The sequence below is a fragment of the Telopea speciosissima genome, chromosome 2, assembly GCF_018873765.1.
Source record: "Telopea speciosissima isolate NSW1024214 ecotype Mountain lineage chromosome 2, Tspe_v1, whole genome shotgun sequence".
NCBI classification, from domain to species: domain Eukaryota; kingdom Viridiplantae; phylum Streptophyta; class Magnoliopsida; order Proteales; family Proteaceae; genus Telopea; species Telopea speciosissima.
In genome coordinates, this window is record NC_057917.1 from 894,972 (window position 1) to 910,690 (window position 15,719).

The following is a 15,719-nucleotide window of genomic DNA, read 5'->3' on the forward strand; positions in this document are numbered from 1 at the left end:
TTAAAATAGGTTGGTCTTTTAAGGGAGAAAGAATGCCACCCGATCGTGCAACGCGGCATGTGTCTGCACCCAGACATAATTGCACGTAAAATGACTGACGTACCCTCTAGAAAGGCAGAAAGGACTAGGGGTGCACCCGTCATTTTTGCGCACAACCATGTCTAGGTGCAGACACATGCCGCGCTGTACGACTGATTAGCATTCCTTTCCCATATTTTTATTATAATATTTTTATTTGATAAAATCTTCAACTATAATTAAAAATATCACAAATATCCCTTTTAGATTCTACTTCTTTCGACTTTGGATTGCACACTGTGAAAGACGAAAACCCAATATAGAGATAAGAGTACAACCCTCGCGGGCGATGATCTTACGATCGATTTCCTAATTTAACATGTGTCTAAAAATTGGTTGAATATATTTTTTTATTTCATTAGCGTACAAGCATGCCTCTTTATCTAATTACACGGAAGATTGTCGGACAACGTATCATCAAATTCAGAGTAAATATGTGACTTCATTCATATCCAATGAGAAATTTAAATGAACATTATATGTTCATCAAACAAACATAAGAGCTAATATAAAATAAATTAACATCCAAGTCAAATTGTATTACATCCAATCATTAAATCTGAATTCAATAATAACATATTTTAACGTCCATTATTCAAATGTAGAAATCTATCAAGCATCATAATCAACATCTTGTTGCTCCTAGCCATCTGTTCAATCCTTGCGCTGACATGTTTTATCATCTGTGTTTAAGGAGTCATTTTATAATAAAGGGATAAGCTCGATAGCTCAGTGAGAAAAAGCATAGATAATACATGCATTAAGATGTAGGAAATTATTTAATTAATTTCTAATATCATATTCGAATCATCAATTAATTAATTGACTTAAAGTGTATCTCTATTCTCTATTGATAGTAATTGGATTTATAATTGAAAAACCAATCTTAGCATTATGGAAAATAGAGTCTCTACTCAATAATCATTTTTTGTTGAGAAGTTTCAATACTATTTTGGTTTCATTTCGACACAATCACTGGGAGACATTGTGGGAGATAAAGAGAGATCTCTAGAAACTCCATTGTTCGTATCAATCAACGATGGATTTTCTTCTCCTTTTATGTAAATGGTATGCAAAATCTTTATGAATTCGTGTGTATAGGGATATGAATCCTACAAAAGAACTTTGTGTGTATGAGGATATTAATTCCACATAAGGACTGTAGCTCCAAGAACTAGAAACCCAAGCTTTAACGGAAAATTATCACCTCCAGTTTGCTGACCGGCCCAGTTCCCCAGTTCCTCTAATAGGGGGATGGTGGACCCCACCAGGGCAGGGTGTTTGGGCATAGGTAGAGAGGTCATTTCAGCCCCCTTTTGTTAGAGGAACTGAGGAACTGGGCCGGTCAGCAAACTGGAGGTGATAAAGATCCAGCTTTAACCTTGTGTAGCTTCTAGTACTATAATACTTACCATAAGACCATTGCTTGTTCTATAACTCAATCTGAATCGTTGATCATGCTGACTGGTGGGGTTGAAATCTATAAGTGAGAGAGAGAAAAACAGAAGACTATAAAGTCGCAGCGCAAGAAGGGGGGAGAGAGAGATTTTGAAACCTCGCCGATCCGCTACATAGTCCCGCTAAGCGATCAACCGAAGCATAGCACAGAAATGGAGGGAGTTGGGGCGCGACTCGGAAGGTCGTCGACTCGGTATGGTGGACCAACGACCGTGTTCAGTGGTCCAGTGAGGAAATGGAAGAAGAAGTGGATCCACGTGTCACCGTCTAACACTGCGAATCATCATTCTTCTCAGTCCAACGGTACTAACGGCTCTCACCTCCTCCTCTACAAGTGGACTCCCCTCTCTCAGAGCAACAATAACAGCAACAATGGCGATAAGACTACTTCCAAGGATGACAACGCTGCTGCTGTTGCACTGGAAGAGCCACCTCGAAGGAAATTTCGATACGTCCCGGTATTGACACTGATCTTGCGGTTTGCTTCTTTCGTTGTTTCATATTTTGAGTTCTGTTTTCTGATTTTCTTTTTTTTGTGTGTGATCTTAAGAGTTATTATGGTAATTTAGGCTGGGCTTTCAATTTGAGGCTATGGTTTTAGGTGAAATTTGCTTTGTTGAGGAGATTTCCTGAATTATTTGATATGGGACCTGGATTGGTGTTTAAACATTGATTGATACTGTGGGTTGGCTTCCGTAGTTAGGGTTTTTGTGTTTTGCTTGAGACTTATTGATGAATTATAGTTCTTGAGATGCCTATATTGATAAAATCATGAAAATTGTGCTTTGTGAGAGATCTCTCAAATTATGCAACAGAAGCAATCTTGAGAGATTAGCAAACACAGGTTGAGATTACCAAGAACGGAAAGGGGAATTGATAGAGTAGGCTCTTGTATGGTGGGAATCGGGAATTATCAATTGATGGAAACGAAGTAGTTGGTTCAATGCATTTCAAGACAAACGTATGGTACTAGTAATGTAGTTCTTTTATGGTGTAAGCTCTGCCTTTTCGATATATCAAAAACAATGAAGATAAGAGGAATGCTTGAACTTTGGATGAGTTGTTAAGAGTAAAATCTTAACAAGCTGGTCTGGAGGGTGACCTTTCGGAATTCCTTCAGGGAAATCCTTTTAGTTTATTATTCTATGTATACAGCATAGAATATTTCTTCTGGAAAAAAAAAAAATTATTATATGACAGATCTTCTAAATTTGTTCAATCTGTCATATTGAGACAGAGAAGAAGAATATAAGCAAAGTGGCGGACACATTTCACAAGTTGTACCACCATATTTAGTGCACTCTAAAACATCATGATTAGTAAGATGGTATGGAGAGCATCAATGATTTGGGTGGTTTTCCTTCAAAAGAACATTGTTGGGAATCCAATGGACTTCTTGTGTAGGCGTACAACTCAGCTCAACTCATCCTCGTCCAAGTGCTTGGGATCAGTTACTCGGATCCTGCTATGCTTTCCCACTCTATTGAGAACCTTAGCAGCTGTTACACACATGCACTTGCGTCCTCCACCACTTTTATCCAGTTCTTCGGCCTTATACTTGTTCTTTTGCCACCACTAAGTTGCACAATATCACTTTTTTCTAGTGCTTTCCTTGGCCTTTATTGCACATGATCAGACCATTATCAATCGATCTTATTTCATCTTATTACCTATCAGTGCAAAACTTAAGTTTTAGGATGTATTCACTTCTAATCACCCTTCCTAGTCTTGCCACCATCCATCTCAACATGCTCATTGCACTTACTCCCAGTTTAAGTTGTTTCTTTTTTGCCCAGCATTCGGTTCCATACAGCATTGCTGGTTATATAGCCGTCTTATAAAGTTTAGCTTTCAATTTTATTGGAATGTTATAACCTCACAACACTCCTAAAGTTCCTCTCCACTTCCATCCACCCCATTATGATTCTCCCTCTCCTTATGATTAAACCAAGATATAGAAATGGTTATTTTGGAGTAATTTGATCATCAAGCATAACCTTCATTTCTATTTCTATTGTACACTTCTAGTTTTATGTCATTAGCAGGCAGAAAATTGTCAGATCATTAGCAAAAAGCAGAGAATACAAAACTATGAAATAGGTATTAGGTTTAAGTATTGTTGCCTTATTCAGAGATTGTATGTAAATTATTTATGATGTGTCCCTGTACCTATACCCAGTTGTCAGATCCATATAAACCTGGATGCCTTGTTCTAAGATATACTGTCAGGATCTAACTCCTAGACAGTGACTCATAGCTGATGCCCATGCTTAAACCCATGTAACAGAGCGATATTTGGAATTTCTGTATGGGAGTATATGTGATAGATATCCCTTGAAGGAGGAGGGAGAATCCCATCTGTAAGGATCTCACCCTGCCTGCTGCCCATATCTTTCCTAAATTCTCTAACTCTATCAAGTTTTTTTATTAAGTCAAATAAAATAGGCACATCTATAACAGAAAAGAAGGAGATAGGTGTGCATTAGGAGCTAGTTCATAGATTATAATTCATTGTCCTCCAACAATTTGAGTTCAGGTAGGGCAGGTTTCTAAAGAAATCTTAGAGATTTATAGTTTCTAAGGTCTTCAATTGATAGTTTTCGTGGCTGTTCATAAGTTTCATGTTTAATCAGTTTCATGTGTTTGCAATCAGTGAAGTAAACTTCAGTCATTTATGACGGTTGCTAAAAAGAAGCAGTATTGGTAAAGCAAGGGGTGATTTTTATGATTGCTTGAAATATATAGTTTGGGGGGGGGGTCTCTGGACATGGGAACTAAAGACGTAGATCACTCCAAGGCACCAATGGGCTAGAGGAATAGTGCATTTTTTATTTGTTGGGCACATTGTAGGTTCCCCTATGAGGGTCAAGAAATGAGACAAAATTGAAGTACCACTGTGCACCTGAATGTGTTTTGTCATTTCTTTGTACCAGAATGGGATTCTGCAAAAATGTACTAGTAAATATTAAAATGGAGTTTGCTTTAGGACAATCACTTTCGAACAATTGGGATTTGATGTGGTTTTTCAAGATAGATATTTTCTCCACTAAGATAGTGCAGGATCCTTGAAATAGCATGTTCATGCAATTTATGTTTTGGCAAACTCACTATAACAATCCCAAGCATGGGGAAGGAAGGATGTAAAAGGCGTTCTTTAAATATTAAAGAAAACATGTTAACAACAGCTGCTATGATTTGGAATCTTCATAATCAAGTTAAAATGTGGTCCTCTCCCGCTTGTCATCCTCTACTCTCAAAACTAATTTCAATTTGATTTTGACCTTCCATTGAGCTCAATCAGCAGTTGCTTGATTGCAAACTTGTCCATATTAGTCAAACATTTCTTCGAGATCAACCTTATGTGTGTATGTGCAAGGTATTGAGTATCGGTATCGGTATCGGTCAGCATATCAGGGTGTGTGGTTTTAAGAAATGTATCGGAGAGACACTAAGAGATGCAAGATACACTAAATATACACATGTAAATGCTCAAGAAACACATGAATATGGGCTTAGGATACATCATGCTGGAAGAATATTGTTTTGAAGTAATACACCAAAAATAAGCAATATGTAAAGATATATCATGTATAAAAAAAGAAGAAACTATGAGTCAATTGCCTGAACTCATGCTTAGAAGAATGTCACAATTGGTAAATGGGCTAACCATTGGTGTCATGGCAGCAAGGTGAGCCTAGCAGTGGATGGTTGCCTTGTCGCCTCAGGGCCTAGGCAGGAGAAGCATCACATATAAAATTGAGGGGAGGTGGGTGGGTAATGGCGTCCAACCCAAAAGCCCGAGCTTCAGGGTGGAGAGGGTCTTCCAAGGTCATAAGCCAAACTGTTACACACTACCTGACCGATGTGGGACTAAACTCCCATCCCATCCCTGGCCATGGAGCGCATTCACTGCATCAGTGGGGGGCTGGGGTAAAATATTAGAGTTTTTCTCTTTAGTTTTAACTTTGAAGAGGGTAAATTAAGAAGTCTGACTCCTTTTAATTACAATATGGAAGGACTAATGTATAAAATAAAGACATTTTAACTTCAAAAGGGTCTTGCTTCGAAAGGTATTGATTTGACTTTACTTTCGGATCTGTAAGGATGCAGCTTGCACTGGCTCTGTCGTTGCTCTACAAGGTTCTTGGGGTAGGGAAACTGCTCAATCTCAATATCAATCTCCAGCAGGCTTTGATTCTATATGGATGGATTTTAGTTAGAGTTGATGGTGGCAGCCATGGCCCTTCATTAATTCTATCATATTTCGTCTCTATTCCCATCACTCCCCCCCCCCCCCCCCAATCTTGCTTCAAGATCTCCACTCACCTTTTCTTTCTGGCTCCTTGCCTACAGCCTCACACCGACGTTGAACGGAAGAAGAAGAGGACGAAGGAGGACAGAAGACCAAACACAGGAATGCCTCTTTTTCTTTTTCCGGCAGCAGCTGCGATCTCCTTCTCCCTCTTTTTCTGCTACTTCTTTTCCTCCTCTACTTTTGCCGGAGGCGGCTGCTACTGCAGCTAATGTGTTTTCTCTCCCCTATTTTCCACTTCTTCTTCACCTTCTTTTCTTTCACTGGCGGCTGCTGTGCTAGTGCAGTTGCTGTGATCTTCTTCACTCCCTTTTCTCCGCTACTTCTACTTTTCTTTTGCCAGCGGCGACTGCTACTGCTATCTTTTCTCTCCCCCCTTTTCCCTTTCTTCTTCTCCTCCCCTTCTTTTGCTGTCGGCAGCTGCTACTGCGGTTGCTGCAATCTTTTTCTTCTCTAATTGTTGGTGACAACAACAGAGGCTGCTTCTACAGAATCATATAGGAGTTCCAAGGAGTCCCCCAAGCTCAGATTGAGCAAAAAATGGAAGATGATGTCACAGATGAGCTCTCAATAACAGTTCGTTTCAAGGAGTCCCCATGCTCAGATCGAGCAAAAAATGGGAGTTCCAAGTAGTCCCCCTGTTTATTTTTTTTATTTTTAAGTATAGTATCTGTTTGTATCATCTCAGTACCTTGGTTTTCCGATACCTATCTGTAAGTGTGTGTACCATGTAACAGAACCTGAGTCATTATCTGGTCATAAGAAAGAAAGAAGAGACGAGAGAAGAAGAAAGCAATCAAAGAGAAGATAAGGGAAGGGAAGAGAACACAGCCCACAGTTTGAGTAGTGAGCAGAATGCTCAAACCATGGGTGGGGGATTGTATTTATATTGAATAAAGGAAACAAATTCTAATAGGACCACCGGGTCCACAACTAATCATGGTTCAAAATTTTGCGATATATCGCCAAAATTTCGACATTACTGAGACGAGATGGGCTTCCGAAATGAAAATTGTTCAAATATCGTCGAAATTTCGTGAAATTTCGGTATATTTTGGCACGTCACCGAAATATCGCCGAAACTGCTACATTCCTATGCATGTGACTCTTTAAACTTAAGTATAAAAGCAACATCTCGCTGGTCTCAGTCAAAATTTCGACCGAGACCTTGCAAAGAGTGTTTTTGTTGCTTTTTTTTTTTTTGTCTTCCAAGCCATTCTTTGTAGGGGAAACACTTGTTCTTCATCATTTTCGACGGATTGTCGCCGGAAACACGTTGGAAATAGCTCCTAGCACATTTGTGAAGGCTTTTTCACTGTTTAAGGTGTTTTCTTTTTTTAACCCGAACTTAGCTGGGACCCGGGGCAGCCCCTAGTGTTTTATTACAATCCTCAAAAGAATAAATGAATGCATGGGGGGGACATGCCACCTTACCCCAATGCCAAAGAGCAAAAGTACTCAAGAACTCTCAGTAGATAAGCCTGGAACCCAACAGGAAATTAATTCCTGAGGACGGGCAGACCTGCCTTATCCTCACGTAGAATAGCCTGAAACTCTCCCACCGGCATGCAGCCCTGCTGAAATGTGGCAGAATCCCCTGTATCACATGCCAGGTTGGCAAGCCAGTCTGCCGCTCTATTACTCTCCTGGAATGCAAACGTCATAGTAGCCCGCATAGCAGAAACCAAGGCCACAATCTCGCGGAACCAATACCAACCTTGCCATAAGTTACACTTCCTCTGACTAACCATTCTGACCGTGGAAGTAGAATCTGAGTTAACCACAACATCAAGGATACCCATATCCTGGCACAAGAGCAAGCCATCCCTTAATGCTCGAAGCTCGGCAACCGAGTTAGTGCAAACACCATAAAATTTAGCGAAGGCCGCCAGAACCTCACCATTCGGGTTCCTAATGACTCCCCACCCCCTCCATCCCCTAGATTTCCCCTACTGGCACCATTCACATTCAGTTTAATAGAGGCAAAGGTGGGCACCAGTAAACAGGCAGAGGGCGCTTCAGAGGGGGTGCTGGAGGAATAATGCCCAAGCACTACAAAATAAGCCCGTCCCTCAAGGATCTTGAGCGCCCTACCTTAGGGGGTAAATGGATTTCCCTCGCCCAAACTTTTATTTTTTCCATTATTGACCTTGCAGTACGCCTACTCTCCCCATGCCTTCTATTATTCCTCTCCTTCCTGAGCTCCTAGACAATCAATGAAGGCAGTATTCTTGCAATGTAAGCACTCAGGCTTTTACAGCTTGCCGAACTCTGCCACAAAGAGACTCGACTCCTGACATTCGGGTAGGGAACATAAGTGATGTCAAAAATCCTGGAGAAATAACCCCATACTTTAGTAGCCGTACCACCATACAACAGACAGTGGTTCGTCGTCTCCATGTTTAAGGTTTTTTTTCTTTCTCTAAAACTATTTTTTTGAAAATACTATGTTCAATACTTGTTGGATGGTGATGATGTTATTATATGTTAGACACCGGAGGCCGATCTACAACCTCACGATGTCGAAATTTTTTTTTCATATGTATTTTATTTTTTTTTATCTTCTGATTTAAAAAATTGATTTTATGAACTTATGACTTTATGAGTTTAAATTAAAGGCTACATTTGACTTTATTTTTGTTTCATTACTTTGTTTAAATTTCTTATTATGTCTTTTAGTACTTAAACAATGCGTATTTAACTATTTATACATCAGGGTCCGACCGTATACTGTCAATCAAGGGTGCAAACCCAAAACACCACTTTGAATTCATTTTTTTGCAATATGAAGGTTTAAATGTGTTTATTTAGCTTAAAAAATGGTGTACATGAAGTATTAGGCCTTAATATGGCCAAAAACCCACCGAGATAGAGTGCCGAAATATGGCAGAAAAAATACCATATTTCGCCGAAATTTCGGAAATTTCAATGAGCCCGAAATGGCGAGACAAGATGAAATTTCGAACTATGCAACTAATGACTAGACTTAATACTTAAAGACTGGGCATAAGTGTACTTTGCACTTAAATAATAAAACCATTACAATAATACCCCTAAGAGAACTGATACACTTAACACCCATAGAACTGACACACTTAAAAGTATCAATACTTAATTCCTTGGTTTGTGTGTTCCCTCCTTACTTCTCCATGATGTGCCTTTTTATGTCATCTTTCAAGCAAGATTTAAGATTTTGGTTTTGACTGGACCATGGTAGAAATTAAAATCTGGTTCTTTCAGTGAAAAAACTGAAACATTGAAGACCCCTCAACGTGCATGCCATTTCATTTCGACAAGTATCAAAACCGAAATATTTTGTCGAAGTTTTGGTATTTCAATCGAAATTTCGAACTATGCTTTCAAGCTTGAATCTGATCCTTATTTGGATCAAATCCAGTACTGATTGGAGTAATGCCAAGCCTCTCTTCTGAAGATTAACTGTGCAAATCTCATTAGAGCTTTTGATCCAGACTGCTTTGTCCAGATTTCAGTTATCCATCTACTTATATTGTAGGGCTCCAATTTCCAAAGGTGGTGGGTAATTTATTAAGCACTTATTTTTTTTTTTTTCGTTAAGGAGCATGAGATTTTTGGTACTCCTGTGGAAAAATGCTGGATTGTATTTTACATTTTCCTTTCGGGAGGATCTTTAATGACACTGCTACCTGTGCTGATGCTCGTAATTTCTTCTCGTCAGTTGAATTGTGGTTAAGTAGTGGTGATGACTATTGGACTTTGTTTATTGTTCAATACTTGATAATGCAGATTGCTGTACTAGAGGAACAGAATAGAGAAGCAGCAGAAAAGGCTGATGAGGAGGGCGAACCAAGCGACACTGATCCATCTGCTGGGGCGGAGGCCAAGAGTGATGGTTCCAATGGAAAACCTGACATTAATGATGTGCCAATGGAAGAAGCTCAGGTAAAGTCAAAGCAAAACTTTTCTGATATTTGTTTGTTTTCCTTTCTGCATGGTTCAAGGGATGGGAGTTGGATTGATGGTCCAAGCTAATCCTAATCTGGATAGGGATTGTATTATTGTCCTTTGGGAGGATCAGAAAATCTTTCCGTGTATCAATCAATCTTGCCATTGAATTGGATATTTTGTGTATATCCTATTTGGACATTGGAGTCAATCCAAATCAGGATCAAGAAATACGGATTGGGATTTAGGCAGCTCTTGTTACAAGTTCAGCCTTGTCTTCCTTTCTATTTTTAAATAAAGTTCCATCAGTGTCCATTATGAGAACCTCCCAGTAATTGTTTTGTCATTTTTAGCTTTCCCTTTCCGTTGTCCTTTGAAGCAGAGTGTTCTTGGACGTTAATCCCAATCCAGCCCAATATTAGCTGTTATCGGCCATTATTTGATACAGTAAGGGGTATTGGCGGGAGCAGTATTGGCTGATCCCTATCCAGATTGGCCAATCTGCCTGATTGAATCCCAAGGTTTAAAACCGTAATTTTTTGGTGCTCAGAATTGAGAGTCTCATCGACCAAGTTTTGCCTTTACAGTCTCTATCTCATCTGTTGACATTAGCGAAAAGACTAAAATTAAAGGGTACAGATGAAACCTAAATCTTCAGACGATGGGTCTCACGTATTATAAAACCTATACCTTCAGTAATGAGTCTCATGTACCCAGACTCATCTATTTGAACCCTATTCTAATTTAATCGTACTGACTTGGCCCCCAAAACTGATGTCTGGGACAACAGTTTTAACATTTATTGGATGGTCCAGATTGATAGCTTGTTATTCCTAATGTTGCTTTTTGCATGTTTAAATAAGGAACACCCTTAACGTTGTTGCTATCTCTATATCAAATATCTTTGAAGAATTATCCTGTTATATTCCTGAGGTACTTTCCAATTAATCTACATAACTTCCAATCTTGATTCTACAGGTTCCTGAATAAGCTTTTTTGTATATTTAAATTTCAGGCATCAGTCAAGGATCAACAACCAGCACCTCAAGAATTGAGTGAAACCAATTTGGATTTGAGTTTGGGTTTGAAAGCCCATGATGGTGATCATGATGCTGATCCGAAAAGAGAAAAGAGCAAAGACGGCCAACCAGAGAGAGTCAGCTGAGCTGCTGTAGGGACATGAGATGATTAATCCCAAATTAACAAATCATTAACTGCAGGAAACAGCTCAGAAAGTGGCCAATCCATGGCATCTAAAGTATTATTGTTGGCTTTCCCTGCTCCCACATTGTCTCTTGGGGAAGTGCTTGCCTGAAATCTTATTAACACCTCATTTGTTGTTCCTTTATTGCTTCTTTGCTGCTCTGATTGCATACTGCATAGATTCTTTGCATAAAAAGGTGAAATTTTTTCTTGATCTGTGGAGCCAAATATTTACTTCTTTTTTCACTTTCGCCATTTGCTTTGCCTGCCTTGTTTAGACAATGGGGGAGCCCAGTCACTGATTGGCTACAGAGAACACCATAAAGAATTTTGAGTGCCAGATCTGCTATACTGCAGTTCGGATGAGAAAAACATCCATAAAAGATAGGTGTAGAGAAGGTTAATGCCTCTCCCTTTTACAGTTCTCTTGTTTAAGAATTTAGATGAAGGCTGGTATTTGAATAAGGAGAAAGTTTCCTCCTCCGTGGATGAAGGAAAATTGTTCACCCAAAAGGGATAATCCTAAAATCAAGAATGCATTTTAGCTGAACATACATCCAAACACTCTTCTCATTCTAGTTAAAAAAAAAATACATTCTACAATATGAGATTGCGAATACATACCAAACACTATCTAATGCATTGGGGCATCACTAACTTGTGGTACTACTCCAAGCCTTCTTCAGTAGTCGATTCAGATCCCTGAACAAGACCCCAATTTAGGGTGAGAGAAATCAAACACATAGAGGGCAGGCATTGGTGCAACGTTTAATGTTGCTCCATTGTGACCAAGAAGTCACGGGTTCGAGTTTGGAAATAGTTTTTCTGCAAAAGCAAGGGTAAGGCTGTGTACATTATGACCCTCCCCAAACCCCGTTGTGGCGGGAGCCTTTTATTGTGGCAAAAATGTACAAGCCTTTTGGTAAGGCTCTCGGTACAGTTGAGGAAATTTATTACCCTCCTTTTCCAGTTCATACTTCATAGTAGGGAATTTGATTGGATCTTCGTGTGTAACGACTACACTTTCTCACTACATAATGTGTTCTAAACCCATAATCTATTTCAAGAATGCATACCAAACACAGCCTTAGACTCCACAGCTTCTGGCCTATATGGTAATGTTAAAAAAAATGATTCCACTGCTTTTCTATTCTGTTTTTTTAAACAGAAACAAGGTGAAAATTTGTGGCATGTCCGGTTTGATTTTCTGTTTTTTTTTAAAACAAACGAGCACTTGGTACATTTTTTAACCTCATTTGAGAAAATTTAGAAACGATTTTGTTGTAAAAAATGCAGTGAAACGCATCACTTAAAAGTTTAAAGGTATTTATGGTATTTACCATTAAAACATAACAATGCCTCTCGACTTTGCTCTCATACTCTGGTACCTAGATACATGAATCTTAGATGGGATTTATTACCTTCCCTTCCCTCCCCTCTTCTCCCCGTGGAATTGTTATCCCCTACAATTCCCTGCCAGTTACATTTTCTACAATTCCTCTCATTTCATTAGGGTGAAGGAATTGAAATGACCATTTTATCCCCTGTTTGAACACACTGCCCGAGGTGGGATTCACTCCCCCTATTAGAGGAATTGCAGAAAATGGAGCGGGCAGCAAATTGCAGGAGATAATTTTCCCTCCCCGTGACGGTTAGACGAAATCGACTATTGTTTGGTAGAGGGTTTCGTGCTGTAATGGATCGGCGAGAGCAGAAAAAGCTTGCTGCAAAGAAGGAGAAGGAGATGCGAGATGAGATTAAAAAGAAAGAAGGGATTGCGGAGAAGCCGGAGGAAGCTGCTGCGCAGCGGCAGAAAGAAGCGGCGGCGGATTCGTATGATACTTTCGATATGAGGGTCGATCGACACTGGCAGAGAATAAGCTTGAAGAGATGACGGAGAGGGATTGGAGAATTTTCAGGGAGGATTTCAATATTTCCTATAAGGGATCGACGATTCCAAGGCCTATGCGAAATTGCAATGAGAGCAAGTTGAGTCTGGAGCTCTTGAAGGCTGTGGATAGGGCAGGGTACAAGACGCTGCTTCCACTTGGGCTACAACGAGATGTGATTGGGATTGCAGAAACGGGTTTGGGGAAAACTGCTGCTTTTGTTCTCCCTATGTTGAGGTTTTAAGATCAGACAAGGTTGTGAGGCTGCGATAGCCACACCCATCCTTCCCTGAAACACTCTCCCATTCAGGTTTGTGTGTTTTCTTATTTACAAAAACCTTTTTTTTCGCTTTCAGTTTTACCATACAGCATTTCATGATCCAGAAACGCTCAGAACAGAAACACATAAAATTGTACAGGACCCAGAAACACTCAAAAAACATAGAAAGGTTGTCATACAGAGCCCAACTGTACTACTAAACATTTTCCTAAAAATAAAAAAGTAACTTCAAACCATCAATAAACAAATGAAACTAACTCTCAACTAACAGAATAATCCCATTTATTTACAAGTAATTTTCATTTACAGTCAAAGACGACTTACAATCCTCAATAAATCGCTTCATGTTCTTACAATCCATTGACACAGTCTTTTACCTTCCACTCTTTTTCTCTGTCGCATTTATTATTTAGATTTTCAATTCAAGGCTCCAAGCATATACTAACGCACGCATGCACACAGACGAGAGAATGATAATGAGAAAGCAGCCATCTTTAGCCTAAGGTCCCAATTTTCTTAATTCCTACACTAGCAACCAATACACATCTCTCTAAAGATGACTTGGCAAGCCACAGTAAGCCAGGATCATTCCTCTTCAACACTACAAAAGTCTTTGCTGTCCCGACTTCGTCTGACACAACATCCTCGATGAAACCCACCAGGAAAAGAACCTCCATAGCAGCTGTAAACATAAGAAGCAAACTACCATTAGCCCATTTAAGGATTACTAATTCATGATTTAACGTCCAACATGACCCATCAGATTGGATTCTACAAGCTGAGATGCTCGATTCAAACTCACACAATTTGGATTGGAAGTCTAAATCCTGATTAGTCAGGAATTAAATTGGAGTCATAACAGACAGGTCCATGATCCCCAATTTCCACCACCTTATCCAATGTAAACAGGTATTCTACAGCAGTCTGGTGAACTGTCCTGGCTTCATCTGGTTCAATAGAATTAACAGCCATGGCACAAATTCATCAATTCAGTCATCTCTTGGATGGGTCATATGGAAAAGTCATAGATTTGAGATCTGTCTAACCAGCATTTTCTTAAGCCATTGAACCCCATCATATTGATGGGGTGTGATCCATCATCATGAATATTATTTTGAAACTCAAAACCATAAAATAGTAAAAAAGATACCAACCTTTATAATTTGCAACATTTCATTGGAAAAGGGGATTGGCCTGCATGATAAGATGGGGGCAGAAACCTGGCATCTGCAAATTCAAATCTCAATATAGGAATGAAAATACAAAATAAAATGGAATCCATTGTAAAGATGAACTACCTTCCGTAGCCTCCTAAATTTCATCTCATCTGGGTGTTCTCAATCACATTCTTGCCAGAAAATATGTCAGTTCCTCTCAAACTATATCCAAGCATGAAACATAGCTATCTGATAATGGAGAGAGATCACGTGAAATTAGATCAACTCACTTAATGATCTTGAACAGAGTCTGGAGGACAGAAGTAGCCTCTGTGGAGTTAACTTCAGATCGCAGCATCTGTATGGATTTCTGAAGACGGGCACAAACAACAGAAACAGGGTCTTGGATTCTCTGCAGCTCTTGATCATCAGGACTTGGTTCATCAACTTGCATTCTAGAACTTCCCATGGAGTTCTCCACATTGTCATCAGGATCAGGCTCAAACTGCATAATTCCATTGCCTAGAGGGTCATCGAGTTCACTTCTGCTTCTATGTTCCAAACAGGCTCCTGAAGCATCAGGGTCAGGTTCCTCAGCAGTTTTCCTCAGTTGGACCTCATTTTCTACATTTTTAATAGTTTTATAACCGTCTGGATCAGGTTCATCATTTCCATATTCCAAGATGCTCTGTTTAACTTCAGAATCAACTAGATCAGGTTCCTCCCAGAGGAATTTTTATGCTGTATACCATTGTCCAAAGTTCCATTTCCCTCATCATCATCCATACCCAGTTGAACTGTGATTCCACATTTTGAAGCAATTCCATTTACCTCAGAATCATCAGGATCAGATTCTTCATAGCTATTAGAGCCCACAAACTTTTCATCGGTTCCTAAGTTAAGTGCATACTGTACCACTTCACGATCATCAGGATCAGGCTCAGAAGTGATCCTGTTTGTGTTTGTTCCTAGAAAGGATTCAGACTTAATGACTTTACCATCCTGCGAAATCATCAGGATTAAGCTCAAAATTAGGGTCTGCTTCGTTTGGATTGTCAACTTGCATACTTTCCTTCAGTTCCAAATCATCAGGATCAGGTTCATGTACTATCAATCCAGAATTATCGGAATGAAGTTCTACATTTTCTCCAATATCCTTCTGAACTACTAGTGGATGCAATTGCAAAACGGCTGTAAGCAGCAGCAACCGAAGATGCAAGTGCACTGGCAAGCTGATCTGGCATTTTGCTCCCAAGCCTTTGAGAGTATTACCACTGCTAACAACATAGAATTCCTCTTCATGTTGTTCTGAAAGGCCTAAAAAAGAAAAAAGTAAATGTTGCCCGATTACCGCAATGCATCGTAGGTTCTCACTTGCGCATGTGTTTACGAACGTGATCATGTCTTCATCATTTCAA

At 39.6% G+C, this 15,719-nt stretch overlaps 2 protein-coding genes across 3 annotated transcripts; one reads left to right on the top strand and one right to left on the bottom strand.

Annotated features, from left to right (window-relative positions):
• The first annotated feature begins 1,654 nt into the window (after positions 1 to 1,654).
• Positions 1,655 to 11,207, top strand: LOC122649846 (B-cell CLL/lymphoma 7 protein family member A-like). Of its 2 annotated transcripts, none has more exons than XM_043843096.1 (3): positions 1,655 to 1,994; positions 9,599 to 9,769; positions 10,788 to 11,207. In XM_043843096.1, exons 1-3 carry the CDS (start codon positions 1,689 to 1,691, stop codon positions 10,935 to 10,937), a joined length of 627 nt encoding a protein of 208 aa, XP_043699031.1. In that variant the 5' UTR covers positions 1,655 to 1,688; the 3' UTR covers positions 10,938 to 11,207. The 2 variants fall into 2 exon arrangements, with proteins under 2 accessions (XP_043699031.1, XP_043699032.1); XM_043843097.1 differs by having other exon boundaries at positions 9,614 to 9,769.
• A 2,202-nt stretch (positions 11,208 to 13,409) lies between these two features.
• Positions 13,410 to 15,703, bottom strand: LOC122653087. Its single transcript, XM_043847017.1, has 6 exons — positions 15,330 to 15,703; positions 15,137 to 15,244; positions 14,594 to 14,918; positions 14,443 to 14,495; positions 14,299 to 14,338; positions 13,410 to 13,826 (listed from the first exon to the last, which is right to left on the bottom strand). Exons 1-4 carry the CDS (start codon positions 15,701 to 15,703, stop codon positions 14,463 to 14,465), a joined length of 840 nt encoding a protein of 279 aa, XP_043702952.1. The 3' UTR covers positions 13,410 to 13,826; positions 14,299 to 14,338; positions 14,443 to 14,462.
• Between the last annotated feature and the right edge of the window lie 16 nt (positions 15,704 to 15,719).